The 15867-nt window shown below is 36.6% G+C and overlaps 1 protein-coding gene across 3 annotated transcripts in view; it reads left to right on the top strand.

The window, feature by feature from the left end:
• Positions 1-448: 448 nt before the first annotated feature.
• Positions 449-15867, top strand: part of rps6ka1 (ribosomal protein S6 kinase a, polypeptide 1) — a 53130-nt gene continuing 37711 nt past the window's right edge. For 2 of the 3 annotated variants that reach the window (XM_052580318.1, XM_052580316.1), the window contains exons 1-2: positions 470-1026; positions 8916-8960. In XM_052580318.1, coding sequence (XP_052436278.1) covers positions 964-1026; positions 8916-8960 — 108 coding nt within the window. In that variant the 5' untranslated portion in view covers positions 470-963. Of the gene's footprint in view, positions 1027-8915; positions 8961-15867 lie in introns of all 3 variants that reach the window. The other variant, XM_052580315.1, reaches the window with a different exon arrangement.

Genomic DNA, 15867 nt, shown 5'->3' with positions numbered 1-15867 from the left:
TTCGCTCCAAGGATCAACTGTGTCTGACAGTTCCTCGATCGTGCTTGAAATGTAAAGGAGATAGAGCTTTTGCCGTGAGCTTCTGCTGTCCTTAAAACAATCTCCTAATCTAGGGTAATTTTAGAGGATGTTAAAAACGTATTTATTTTCTATGGCTTTTAGTAATGTGTTGTCAGATCTAAAGTATTTGGATTGTATGTATTTTTTATTTTTTTTTCATGTACAGCACTTTGGTGCCCATTGTGGTTTTTGAAATTGCTTTAGAAATAAATTTGAGTAGAGTTGAGTTGAGTAATCTATGGGCAAATTTTCATTTTTGTGTAACTGGCTGTGACCTTGCAGTATCAGTAAGTGGCCAGCGAGGGGCGTCAGTGGAGGGGTGTAGGAGAAAGGGGCTGGCCGAGAACTGTCTTCAAACCAATGATCGGCTGAAGCTCATGCGCTTTTACACTGTGGATTCGGTTCAGAGCGGAACACACTGACAGCATCAGATCCTCTTTTCCTGTCTGCGTGCACGCCGATAGTAAGTGTCAGTTGAGAAACCATCGTATGACAGTAACATCTTTTATTTCATTTCCTCGGAGGGGACGCGTTTCATCGCCGCAGACGCACGGCGCATGTTCCTCTTAAACCCAAGTCCACCTGTGCGTGTGTGTTTGAATGACTGACTGACTGACTGGGAGAGATTTGTTCATTTCTAGGAACGGGGCTGTGCAACTCCTCTTCATCACCGGACCGAGAGGAGAATCCGTCAACGTCATTTAATCAGGAATAACTGCTTCGATTTTTCTACGGAGTGACTATGTGCGTCCTGTGCAGATTGTGAGAGAAAAAAAGTCTCCCGTTTGCTTCTGAGCCAAAGGGACACACCAGGTAGTTCCACAAGGGAATACACGGGATCGGAAGAAATCCCCGTCCGATTTTGAGTTCTTGAGAGAGATAAGAAGGAGCGTAGCCTACACAATGCCACTTGCTCAACTGGCAGAACCATGGCCCAAAATGGAGCTGGTGCAGTTGGAGACGGAGGTGAGAGGTGGTGAAATCACAGCACTAAAATTAACTTATTTAATGTGTCATCAGGGTTACTCTATCCGTGCCAGAGGTCCACGTGTCTGTCGTGGGGAGTTTACGAGAGAAACGGCAATCATAATGAAATGTGATACTTTAAAATAATTGTAGATGACTAAAAACTGGTGCAGAGTTCTGCAGGTATGGTGTCTTTACTCGATGCTCTTTTGGAGCGCGAGCATGACGCGCCGCGTGAAGTAGCGCAGGTGAGATGTTTTGTAACACTGGAGGGTCATTCCACAGAAAGGTGTCCCACATACAGTAACCATGATTAAACAGTTACTTTAACGATGAGAAGCCATCACTAACTTTACTATAACTTGTTGCAGGGCATTTTATTTTACACCAACATAAACCCAGAAACTTTCTTAATGTGGATACATGGCTGGTCTCTAACCATGTGTTTCCAACCAGATTATTTATCAGCAATGTTGTCATCCAGACTCCTTTTACTAACAATTCAATTGAAAACGTAAGGCACATGTGTCTTTTTAACGTAATTTTACCTTAAAATTTTGTTAGATTTGTCAGTGATGGATGATTTGAAATACTCAACTCTGCTGCTATGATTTTGCACAGTAGACCACACAATATGTTTAGAAATATCAACAATAATTATTTTCTACTGTACACCTTACAGTGCCATGGTCTTGGGAACAAGGCTAGAAATGAATAAATTAACTGCTAAACTGTCAACCCTGTTAATACCCAAGTCATAGCTTTAAAGCATCCATGCTTTTTTTTTTCTTTTTACACATTTTCTTGAGGTTATATAATGAAGCATATTAACGGTTATGGACATTTTTCAAAATCAGAATTTTTTTACATTTAAAAATAAACATTTTAAAAGGCACCAGTTTTGTGGAATGACTCTGCAGCTTTTCTCCTCTTTGAACTCTAGTTGAAGAATATTGATTTTCTTATGTTGTGCTCAGTGAACCAGCTGTTTTCCGGCGTTTCTCTGTGTGCATTTTGTCTTCTCCGAGGTACATGTGAAATGTCAAAAAATCGAATAAATAATACAGAAGTCTAAGGTCATAAGAAACTCTGGGAAATAGTACTTTCTGAATTATTGTGCGCTCTTGAATTTGGTAGCCAGACTTTTTGTGGTGTGTGGTACAAAACTGCTGTTTTTTTATTTTTTTATTGCTTTTAAAACATCATACTGTAACAATCTCAATAACAGCCACATGTTTGTAATAATTCACCTGCATCTGAAGTATAAGATAAACTTCTGTCACATTTAGCATTAATACAGTGAGATGGGTTTATTTTTCTTCAAAAGGTTTACATTTCCTTTTGATTTGCAAAGATATTTTCAGACATGCTGGTTTGAGGAATCTTATCTTTTGATCACATGCACAGACCACAGTGCTAACAGCTCTGAGAGCTAAACTCATGCTTCATTTCAGTGTCTTACTACAGTAAACTTTCAGCCGTTAGCATTGCACGGCACTGGAATTTGCTCCAGCAACTTTGGCTGGAGGTCAACTTTATAACTATAGCGCAAGCTGAGACGATATGGCCTGTGAGGTCCATGATTAATGAGAATAGAAGAAAGATGATGTAATTTATTTTCTTGCTCTCAGACTAATCTCTGCAAGAGACATGTTTTATAGTCTTTTGTTCCCGTCATTGTAATCTGTTCAATTTTAAGCTTAAATGAACTTTCCTTCTCCCTTGCCTTCCGGTCGCTCACCCCTTTAATGGGTTCACCAATGAGGCGACAGCAGGTTCCCTCCAGAAACACTTTCTGTTCTTCTCAGTCCTTTGAGTGAAATTCTTTCTGGAGATGAGAAAGCGAGGCAGAACGGAGCAGAAATGAATCTAGATTCATAAATTTTGCAGAATAACTGTGCTGATTAGAATCTTACAACAGCATTTCAGCAAGTACCACAAGACTGTAAAGTGCTTCCTGATGTAGTCTAGGCCAAGTAAGTAGGTACTATAGGAAAAGGATACAACTAGGTACAAACCACCTGAATTGTATAACAAATTAATTTCTGCTTCTTGCTCACTGTCAGTATTTACATATTGCCAATGCTTAAAGGGCCTCTAATCACACATTATGTGGAATTGATGAAACAAGATGCCTGGAAAACTGTCGCCACAGTCTGTGTGCTGCCATATAAAGTGCATTTTCATGCACATTGTTGCAGTTCAGTTTTAGACTTAGAAGCTATATTGCAGTTCCTCATATAGTTACTGGTTGGCAATTTGAACACTTATTGCTCTTAAAAAAATTCCCAGGCCTTTTGTTATATGTGAGTTATTTCTTTTTGGGTTTTATTCAGAGCACCTGCTGTTTAGCTTTTTTTTGGCTGCCATGCTCTCTGGGTTCAGCAGTGATTTGTGTTTGTAATCATACATGCAGCACAAAGATGATTCGTATCATTATTTCAAAAGCCTGTAGTTACATGGAACCTGGAGCTTGTTCAACAAGGGCTTTTAACCCTTTGGAGAACAAAGGATAGCATTTGAGGCTGTATTCTTCTATTAAAGGGCAGGCGTTCTGTGTGCTCTAGGAGTCACCAGTTCTGTTCTCGCTCCATCCTGTGAACCCGGGAGCTTCCCAGATTTGCTGGAAGTGTGTTGACGGTATATCACAGTGTATGAGGCCCGGTCTGTTCCACAGGGAGGGGTTATGTTTCACTCAGAAGAGCCAGTGTAACCGTGTCCTACGAGCCAAGCTGTGAGCTTTGAACTGAGATGGAGCCATAAAAACAGAATTCAGACATTAGTTTTGGTGGATTCATGTACACTGATCAGATGTTCTCTGCTCTAGAGGCTTTCAGTTTCCTTCATGAGTTCTAAAAGTATATTTGAAAAGAATATTAATCAAATTCATTCCGATTTCTCCCACTTGCTTTCTTGCTCTTGCATTTCCTTTGTAAATACCATACATACACTGCCACATGCTTCCCGCATATGTTCCTTGGGAATATCAGATTTTAAAACTGTGTTTCCGGTCTCAGCTGTCGATTCGTGCAGCGGTTTGAAATGTGAGAAGGCATAGCAGCGCATGACGGCCGAGAATATGGAGATGATGTGATCCGGAACTCTGAACTAAAAGCCGAATTTCTTCCTGTCATCTCTTTTTAAATCCCTGCCACCTGTGAACACCAGTCAGAGTCTCACTCTTTGAGAGTATTAAACATTTATCTTTAATTCATCGCAGAGTTTTAATGACTCCATTCTTCTGTGATTTCTTTGTCTTCCTTTCCCTTCATCTTTCTCCTGCTGTCGGTTTCCTTTCTTTTAACCAGGGCTCACATATTCTGTCAGACCTTCATCTTTGGTGTGTCACATTTCTAGTCGTTCAGGCTTGTATAACTGCTCACTATGTAGCCTTGCACACTTGTCAGGTTTGACATTGAAATAGACACAAATGTTTTTTGTGTGCATGTCAAATGCCTGAATCATCAGCAAGCTGACATTTCTGACTCATAAAGTGTTTTTTTTTTTATTTATTGAAATGTATTTATTTTCATTCATTCATTCATCCATACTTTAATTCTTTAATTTTCTTATACAGTGGTGGCCAAAATTATTAGAACACATTTTTTTTTCATTGTCAAAGTGAGCTTTGAACATCAGTTATCTATATAAAAAAAAAAAAAAAACTGATAAGGAAATATGAGCTCCGCTTATTTAAAACTGCACTTGGTTAACGCAAAATTGTAAATTATTACAATTAATGGCAAAACAAATGTTTGGAAATGTAAACTGACATTTCCTACAGACACAGTACAGCATAAAATAGAAATAGCTAACTTAAAACCAGCTGGTGAAATAATTTTGGCCACCACTGTATTTCCTTCCTTTATATATTTATTTCCTTTTCATTTGTCTTTCTTTTACATTGCCCCGTACCACTCTCTCTTCTGATATCATTGGTGTGTATCCCCTTCAACAGCATCACCTGATCTGTAGGTTAAAGGTGAGATTTCATAATGGCCTAGTTGCATGCTCCTATCGCTCTAAGGAGCAGTCTGACCTATTCAGGGACTTCAGAAGCATCTAGAAACTCAACTCCCACTTTATCTGTCAGTCAGTTGCATTCTGAAGACGTGAGTCACGCATAGGGACAGGCCTGTCTTTTGATATTGGTTTCTTCAGGGCTTGAAAAAAAGAGTTTCTTCTCTTCACCTATAGTCTATATTTTTCCCTTAGACTGTTTTTCTCAGTCTAAGGGAGCTGCAGAGTTGATGTTTGACTGGACTAATATTACATCATGCAAAAAAATCCAGCATTTTTGAGCAAATACGGAAAGTATGTACCTGCAATTTGTTTAGTTTTTTACATTAGTGGTTATGTAAAAAATAATCTATATCCAAGATAAGCCAAATACTTACTAAAAGAGAAAAAAATGACTGTAAACCTTAAATTCTCAGTTATTTTTTACTTGAGGAATCAGATTTTCATTGGACATCAAGTGGTGACCCAATTCAGCACCTGAATAGTTTATCAAAACCAAGGTCAAAAGAAAAATGTCTTTACAATCAAACATTGAAATCCATTAATAGCATCATGAGCCGTTAACATGACACTTTCTGAATTGGGAAACTGGCATTTCTAAAGTTCTCTTTAAATTTGATGGTTTCATGCTTTTGAAAGCCATTTATTCAAACCACAAAACACATTGTGGTCATCACAAACCAGATGTAGCCTTGCCAAGGGAGTTTTTATTTAATTTATTTTGTTTTGTTCATGCTTTATGAAGATGAACATGTCACACAAAATGTCCATGTTTGCGTTTTCTGATTTGTCTTTTTTACCTCAACAGTCCTTTCCCTTTCCTCTTAAAAGATACATCTATGTATTTTGCTATGTGTTTTATTATTTGTGCTTCTTTTGTTTTGTAGCAACCCTGTCTATTTTCTCCTGTCATGCACTTGTTTCATTAATGGCCAAGTCCAAAATACAAGGCTTTTAATTCCATTCACTTCTCTTTTCACTCACTCTCTCTCTCTCTCTCTCTCTCTCTCACACACACACACACACACACACACACACACACACACACACACACACACACACACACACACACACACACACACACACACACTCTTCATCTCACCTCTCTGAGAAACATTTTGGTCCCAATTACTTGCATGCTATTTCTGTAACAGGGTCACATTATGAGAGAGAAGTTGTTCATTTTTTGCAGACAACTCTTTTTGTGCTTTCATTTGCATTGCATTGTCAGGAAAAGAGTTTCAGGGTCACGTGTGACCAGTGGCCATAATCTGTTCTGTTGTGTTTTCGCTTTAGTGTGTTCATGCATTTTATGTACATTCCAGCTTCTTGATCTTTGTATGTGTGTTTTCTTCATTACGTGTTTTCTTCCATAGTTTGAGTTTGTCTTTCTAGAAAGCCAGAAGTTGTGCTGAAGTCTCTATGCTGTTTGTCCTTTTAACCTCCTTAAAGTGCAAACATACTTTAGACATTTCCACATGCTATTTTATGGCTTTCTGTTTTTGTTTTTTAATGCCATCAATTTGTTTTATTTTTATACTTGATATTATTATGTATCTGACCTTTCACAAAATTTAGGTTAACAAATCTGTTTCCTTCTCTTAGAGAACCTACAAAAAACACAATATATCATGTTGTACATCTTGTATAAAGATTTCAATAACCTGGATTCATTAAAGTGTTGTAGACATTAAACGAGTGCAGTGTTAATTAAGCACCACTCATATTTCCTTATAAGTTTTCTTTACAGATAGATGATGTTCACAGCTCACTTTGACACAGTCTGTTAGTGATTTATGTAACTGCATATCAATTCTTATGTAATTCAGCTTATATTTTAAAGTGGGAGTTCAGTGCTGTTAGTGTCGTAAAAATAATGATTTTTTTTTCCATTGTTTGGTAGATAGTCTAGCTCCAGACTTATGGCATTGTTTGCAAAACATTTTTTAAAAGCGGTTTTTCATGAGAAAATCTTATAAATGATTTCGATAAGTTGTAGATTTTTTGAGATTATTGTTTTATTTAATATAACTTACTTCATTTATTTAGCTAAAACCATATGCCAAAATGCAATTCCATGGCTACCTGTATTTAAAAAAAAAACTACTGTATACAGGCAATGAGGAAACACAAAATTAATGCCCATGACTCCTGATGATATATTGAGTCTCCAGTTATAGCAATTTATGCCCTTTTTGTTTGTTTGTTTGTTTGTTGTGCATCACAGTTGGAGATGGTGTTTGTGAATGGCCAGAAGTCTCACTTGTCACTTTTTGGAGACAATGTCTGGTCTTTCCAGTTGCCAAGGAAACTTTTATACCAGACCTTTTGCTTATTGTCGTCAAGAGTGACATTGACTGTAAACCAGAGCTTTTCTAAGATGAATTTTCAGAGCAATTTCAACTTCCAGAGCACTTGAGTGTATCGATCTGAAGTCAGCAGTAATGAATGAATCCTTGATCTCTGTCTGCTTTACATTTTTCCCTGAGCAGCCAGAAGTGTTTTCTTCCTTCCTCCTATTCTTTTTATTTTAGTCACATTCATTTCCTTCTCTTCTGGCTCAAGGTTCTGTATTGAATGAAATTGAAAGTGATAGCCTGTGAAGGATGTGATTCTTGTGTTTTTCTGCCGGGCCATGAGAGAATTCACTGTTTGAACTGCAGAAATCAGTCAGTCGTGCAGGTAATCTACAAATTCAGAAAATGAATAAACGGTACACACATTCTCTCTTAGTCTTCACATGTTTCATTGTTTGTGAGAAAGAGACTGATAGCACTTCATTGTGTGTTAAGAAATTAGTGTTGAGTTCTGATAAATGAGTTTTTCTAATGGAAAAAGGAAGGGGAAATAGCATGAGGAAGTTCTGTCTACATGTTTTTATAGAATTTACATGTATTTTACATATATTTTGATTCTGGGTGGTTGTGGTTTGCTCAGGCCATCATCACATACAGTTCCTAAATGCAGACATTTTATTTTTTTGTGTTCTGTAAGGCTTTTCACACTTAAACCTCTGATTAAAGTAAGTTTTGGCTAAATGTGTGCAGATCAAACAATGCGGTTGTTTGCAACAGTAAAACCAACAATACCTCTTTAAATATTAATGCACTTTGTAAAGTCGCTTTGTCTTTACTTTCAGATTGATGTGTTTAGTTTCTGAAAAATCTTGAACCGAAATAACTTTTGTTGTATATGTCAGACTTTTTAAGACCATCAAAACAGTATTATTATAAGATTGTGACTTTTACACTGGGTTTAAAGTGTGCAATTTGAAGTATGATTAAACCTTAATTAAATACTAACCTAGTAAAAGTAAGTATAAACAATGAATAATTGTAAATGTCTTTGAACGTGCAGTGAAATCTGTTATACAGTAGAATTACATTTGAAGATCCAGCTTGTTGGCAGAACAGTTGCTCAAGCACATTCACAGAAAAGAACGTGTGTATGTGAGTGTATGGGGAGCAAAGCCTGTTGAAATGCCCCGGAAGATGTTGATTATGCCATCTAGGCATAACACGCTTTTATGATTTTGACACCACAGCTGTACATGCATGCACACATGCTGTGGCAGTTCTCACGATAATAAGCCAGAGGATCCAGCTGTAAACATGCCTGAACTGTGTTTATGTACACTATTTTGAAGGCTAAGCCTCTGCAATTATTCTGCATCAAATTAATGAGTTACTCGATGGTGAATAAAAATGAACCGGTTTAATGAATCCATTCCCACGTGGCACCTCATGAAGTTTGGTGGCTAGTTTTCATATTAACTAGTTTTGATGACTTATTATTAATGGAAAGTAGTAAAGAGCAAGAAGTTTAACTTTATACATATATGCATGAATCTCTTTCTGCTTCTCTTTCAGAACGGGCAGAGCACCACTGAGGATGGGGTCACTTCAGCTGTTAAGGTAGGACCCAGCTGACCACACTTGCAAACACACTTCCAGATGTTCGGGACAGTTATAATTTTTTTTTTTACATCTAGAAAAACGTATTTTCCAGCAAATCTTAAAACATGCTGCTTTCACGTTACTCTTGTTAATCCATCTTTCTGGATTCATGGGTAATTTGCAGGACAGATTTATCTTTTTCTGCTGGTTGTGTGCTCCATTCTCACAATTAAATCATCACAGTTTGCAACTATATCTATATCTAAATCTATCTTTAACTTGTTCTTTTTTTTGTTTTGTATTAAATCAATGTATTGCAGTAATGTCAATCACCACTGAGAATAATTGTTATAAAATATTCAAAAGCAGTGTCTGGACACACTGTAGCATAGACATACAGAGACATGCAGATAACATGTACATGTCACAGTGTACAAAATTGTAATGGTCCTAAAACAGGCTTACATTTTAAACCGTGAAAAAGGTCATGAAAATCCAACAAACATATATGACCATTTAAGGTCAAGAAACATCAGGAATTGCAACACTTTTAGGAACTACAGTGTCATATTCAACCAAATGTAGATTATTTACATGATCAATAGTCAACAGTTGATTGGCTATATTAAATGCTATGCATAATAATCAAAGTAATATTTGCATAATATTTATTTATTCTCTGATAACAAAAACTCATTAAACTATTGCTCAAGTGTGGTAATTTTGTCTTTGGACGGACTAAATTAAAGGCCCCAAAATATCTGGCCAGAGTCTCTGGGGTCTAAAGCATTACAGGACCTTAACTGAATTGCACTGCAGTTTTGAGGTGAGCTCACTGTTCAGAAAGATGGAGAAAAGCGCATGCTGTAGGAGGAGACAGGCTGTCTCTCTATCCATCACTTCAGGCTCATATTACACATAAAATGACAACAAATGCAGGGATTCATGAGGGAGAGAGAGGCTTTCCCCACCAGTGTTGGGAAAGTTCACTTTCTACATGATCTAGTAGAAGTTCAATTCACAAATTTTAAAATGAACTAGTTCAGTTCATAGTTCAACCTACACAATTTTGAACTAAGTTCCAAAAATGAACTAGTTCATAGTTCTTTTTTTCCATATGTTGCTGCAAGCTATTATTTTTCAAAATGATTGCCACAGCCCATATAGAATCACAGACAGCAATTATTTTATCAGTTTTAACAATGAAGCTATGCGTCAGATTTCATCTTCATATCCAATTTTGAATCCTTATCCAACCAGGGTTTACATTAGCATTGAGGGGACAGCACTTCCCCATTGTTGCTTTAATGCTTTGTCTCCCATTCTCACCGACCTTGTCATAAACATCATAAAATTATTTTAAATGATGATACGCCTTCTTGCTACATGCTGCTGTCGCCTGCATGCTTTTTTTTTTTTTTGATGACGCGTCACGCATGCGGCGGACGGCGGTGTGACACTGGTGGCTGGTGTTGCAAGATTGGGTGTATTATCCGCTACATATTAAGACCCGTTTACGGTGTGTTTTAGCCGGGTTTTCGTCTGGAAGGCTCTTTAGAAATCTGGCACCCTATTGAACGAAGTTAACCTGAAAGAGCGTGCCGTTCACAGACACCAGAATGAACGAGTTGACAGTAACGTTCATCAGGCGGTAATACAGCACGTTCAGTTCACGTTCGCCCAAAATATGAACGAGTTCATGAACTATCGTTCAATGAACGCGTTCAGGCACAACACTGTTCCCCACACAGTTAGATAGACAGGCTGCAAAAAGTCAAGATGAATCCTGGAACAGAGAGGCTATGAGTAATCCGACCCCTTTTGACACACAAAGAGGCGTCAGTCTCTGAGCCAGAGCTCTAGACTGAATTCTACTTGGAACCGGTTCCATTGATTGTTTCAGAAAGCTGCCAATATACCCCAGACACTCCAGTGAGACAGAAGCGACTCTAAGGTCTCTTAGACACAGCACTCGCAATATTGGCTCAAACAAGAGTTCACAAATCAAATCTAATGATGCGGTACAACTCAATGTCTCAACATCAAGAATGTCCCCATGGCCAGTGTGAGAAAGTTGGGGGCAGCTGACCATTCGTCCTATCAGGCCTTCATGAATGCATCATTTTTATACCTACATTATTACAATGTGACAATAGAACAAATACAAATTACTATGATGTTTAAACAGTGCAAAATCAATTATTTCCCACACCTGAGGATGTTTTGTGAAGAACAAATAAGGATGTTTCATATTTGTCATAAACCAGTATTTCATTATAATACACTGTTTGTTATTTGTGTAGCAAAATAGTTTTTTTTTTTTTTTTTACAATAAAATGAGAGAAAATGAAAATTAGATTTTTGAATGGTATCTGTATAGATACTGTCTTTGAAAGGTCCTAAAAGTAGGTTTTTAATTGTGAAAATATACTGTCTTATTTCTTTTATTTAGGTATGACATTTGATCTGGATATTTTTTGTGAGAATTATCGCAGCATATAGCAGCACATAGCACAGTAGACACACTGATAACAGGCCATTACAGCTGGCCGATTCACCAGCTCACAATCTTTCACTGGTTCCCTTGATATATGCTGATTGGTTGTTCTTGTTGTGGGAACACTTAACATAAATCACACAAGTTTTTATTTCATTGTACGTCAGCAAAGGGTCGTTGGTGAGGGTCATTTAACTGGTGATGAACTTAGATGTGATCTATGGGCGCCATAAATACAGCGAAGTCAATCTGTTTGAAAAGAAAGGGCCAGCAAGACTATCCAGCTATCCAGAGTCAAAACGCAAGCAAAATCAGACATTATGGCAGATTTACTGTGAACATTTCAGAAGCCCTCAGCTTATATCAGCTTATGTCCCTGTTCTCTAATTTTGAACTGGGACGTGTGGATAAATAGATGGATGTCTGTCTCCTCGCTTTGTCTTTAGTCTCTTCATGAAGCTATTTTGAAGCATGCTTTTCTTCATTATAGGGGAATGCCATGACTGGGTTTAATAAAATGGCTTGTGAGTGGGAACAAGTGTTGAAGGGATGAGATCAATTATGAAAAAAGAACAGAAATGGCTAATGAGGTGAAGCCTGTTGCCCTTTATTTCACTCTCACTCTGTGTTTTTTTTTTCTCCCCAGTGTGTTGATACTATTTGCCCTTGTTAAAGCTTAAGTGTCTATTTTTCAGTGTTAAAATACTTTCCTCTCCCAGTTTAAAATGCAATGTAGATGTACAGTGTATCAAACAATGAAAAGTATAAACACTTGCTCTGTATGAACAACCTGAGCAGCATGGAACAGCAACAGCGGCTTAACCAATGACATGTGTTTGGGGGCAGGACTATCTGGAGTGTTTGAAGTGAAGTGATGTGGCATACAGCCAAGGATGGTGACCCATACTCAGAATTCGTGCTCTGCATTTAACCCATCCAAAGTGTACACACACAGCACTGAACACACCCAGAGCAGTGGGCAGTCATTTATGCTGCGGCGCCGGAGAGCAGTTGTGGGTTCGTTCCTTGCTCAAGGGCACCTCTGTCATGGTATTGCCGGGCCGAGACTTGAACCCATAACCTTAGGGTTATTATTATCATTCCCTTATTTAACCAGGAAATCATATTGAGATATTGCTGTCTCTACTTCCACTGAGACCTGGTCAAAATGGCAGCACATAAAGTTTCATAAAAAAAGAATCACAGAGACAGTACAACGGATTACACAATCACAATTCAATAATAAAATCAGATCAAGAAAAGCAATTTTGTTACGGTTCCGTTAAAACAGTATACAAAAGACCTTAAAAAATACTCAATGTTGGAAGTGTGTCAAGATTACAGTTTTTCTCAGTCACTTTGGTGCATTTTTCAAAACAGAAATGAAATTTTCAAAACTACTTGTACAACCTCCACATCATCTAGTCATTAATACACATCATAAAACCAGTTTCTCATTCTTTTGAACAAGTTGCGATTGCTATTGTACATTCATGCAATTGATTACGCACATTTATCTGCGGTTTCCTACATTATCAGTTGCTAATGTCATGTTGCTCAAAATGTATTATACAGTTTTCTGTGCAATAGTCTTACCCACCAAAACATCTAGTCTTTAGTTCATAGTATAAGTCATTAAATGCAAAATGGTTAATCTAGTTGTCATAAACTGCCAAGCACACTTTTTATTTGTATTTTTACACACTATTATTAGATGTTTTGTCAATTTGGCATGAATTGTGCTAGTGAATCTTTACTAATGAAGAGAATGTAGATGATAAACCAATGATAAACCATTTCTCTGAAATAGCTCAAAGGTTCATCTCATGAATCTTCAGTAGGAAACCTTATACTGTATAGACAAAGGACAACACAAGAGTTACAAATTCTGAAAATGGAATTATTTTCATCTTTGTTCCCATATTTCCTTTTCTATATCACAATGGCATTGTAAAAGTATTTTTTATTTTTTTATTTTTTTGGTCAGACCACTAGTAAAAGTGTAACTGGGAATTCTATCCAGTCTCTTTCAATCAACATCCCACAAACAGTAATGTGTAAATGTGTAGTTTTGAAATGGATATATGGCATACATAAGCATATGGCATTCTGTTCAATACAGTAGTTTACATCAGAACATCCCTCCACTATTAAATTGACAACATGACTAAGCAATTTGACTGTCTTATCCGTAAACTATGACACAAGGACTTGTCATTCTGATGGCACTGACATGTTCATTGACACAGATATTTATTTTTGAGAGATGAACTAAGGATTTTGAGCAAGAGACTGGCTTTTGCAGGTCATCCATTGTGTTTTGATATTTGTACGAGTTGTTTTGAGAAATGCACTTACTGTTTTGCAAATCTCAAGAATGATTAGAGAAATGTACCAAAGCGACTGAGAAAAACTGTAATTAAATTTAGCAATTCATTTACCTTTACCCTTGGAACTATTAACCGAATCAATGAACCTGATCTAGTGCAACGACTATTTATATGTAATATTAACAAATTAGAAATATAAGATGGTAATTTACCTAATAGAGCCTTTACGATAAATAAGTACATATGTAACATACTCCTTTGATGTAAAGATATCCAACCTAAAGATTCATACAAAATACCAAGAAGCCTAGTTTTGGTCTAAGCTTTTTTAACAACTTATCAATATGAATATGAAAAGCTAATCTTTCCATCCAAATACCTAGATATTTAAAAGAACTAACTCTTTCTATAGGTGAACCATTCAAGGTTGTAATTGTCAAATCTATTACCGTAGTGTGACCGTGAATACATATCATATACTTTGTCTTATTTGAGTTTAAAACCAATTTTAACTGCAACAATGAGTGCTTCAGTTGCTGTAGAGCTTGTTTTGTTAAAGGATTTTGCCGTATAAATAATTTTATAATCCACATTCAAATTTATTTGAGCTATTCTATTCCATGACCTAAATCATTAATATAAATAGAAAATAACAAAGGGGCTAAAACAGATCCTTGAGGAACTCCAGTATTTATATGAAGAAAAGGTGTATTGTAATTTTCAACAGACACACATATAGTGCATTCTAAAACCTATACCTGAGAGCTATAAGTCTCTGTAACATAAATTTGTGATCAACTGAATCAAAAGCTTTAGACAGATCAATAAAAAAAGCGGCACAAGACTTTTTACTATCTAGAGAAGTTATAATATTAATGTCAGACTAATGTAGTTGCAGTAATGGTGCTATGTCCCATTCTGAATCCTGACGGATTATCCTTAAGAATATTATTGGCTGACAAAATATGTTTTGAAATAAGACTTTTGCTAAGACTGACAATTTAGAAATAGGGCGATAGTTATTTGGGTCAGCAGAATCTCCCACTTTTAAAAATTTTATAACCATTGCTGATTTCCAAATTTTTGGAATTTCGTTGGAGATGAGACTTAAATTAAATATAGTGGCTATAGGTTCTGCTACAAGATCAGCTGCCAATCGTAGAAAGGCTAAATCTTTATCAATTCCTGGTGAGTTTTTAGTATCTAAATTCTCTAGTGCTTTATGAACTTGTGCAGTAGTAATGGGAATAAAATTTAATGAATATGAAGTGCAAGATCACTCTGTTTTATAAAAGTAGAAACAGTATCATTGAACCAAGGATTATCTTTACAACTTATTCTAAATCGTTTAACTGGAGTGTGTTTAACACAGATGGATAAAAATGTTAATCTGAAATAGTACCAGCTAAATTAACAACTTGTATACATGGTTAACCATGTCAATAAACACCCAAATCACTGAGATAAATATCACATAAAAAAGCTTGTTCATTAAAATGCTTTAAAAATCTATTATAAATAAACCACATTGAAGATCTAGGAATATTACAGTTTCTCACGCAGACAACTGCACAGTGATCACTATATATCACTATATCAATACCTGTGAGGAGCGTTAGTTAAAATGAAGTCCAATAAAGTTGATTTGCTCACATACTTTTGATTCAGCCGAGTTGTTGAATTGACCAGCTGTACCAAACACAGAGAGTAACAAACCTCCTTAAATTAATCGTAACATGACGATAACCAGTCCCAATTCAAATCGGCAAGTAAAATCAATTCATATTTTGTCCAATCATGAAGAAATTCTGCAAGTAAAGTTCATACTTCAATTGAAGAAGATGAAGGCGGGCGCTAACAACTAGCCACAATAATGTCAGAGCCAGAAACCAAATGTAGTCTAAGCACCAGCAATTCCAAGCCATTTACTTTGATAAATGACTGAATGCAGGAACTATTCAGATTAGACTTCACATATATTGCAACTCCCCCTCCTTTTGTTGCACAATCAGATCTGAAGACATTATTAGCATTGATGTTAATCATATTATTTGTGACAGATGCTTTTAACCATGTCAAAGTGAAGACTATTATGTCT

This window comes from Carassius gibelio, chromosome B17, assembly GCF_023724105.1.
Source record: "Carassius gibelio isolate Cgi1373 ecotype wild population from Czech Republic chromosome B17, carGib1.2-hapl.c, whole genome shotgun sequence".
In the NCBI taxonomy this organism is placed as follows: Eukaryota; Metazoa; Chordata; class Actinopteri; order Cypriniformes; family Cyprinidae; genus Carassius; species Carassius gibelio.
The sequence above is the reverse complement of the archived record's forward strand: the minus strand, read 5'-3'. Positions and strand labels throughout refer to the sequence as shown.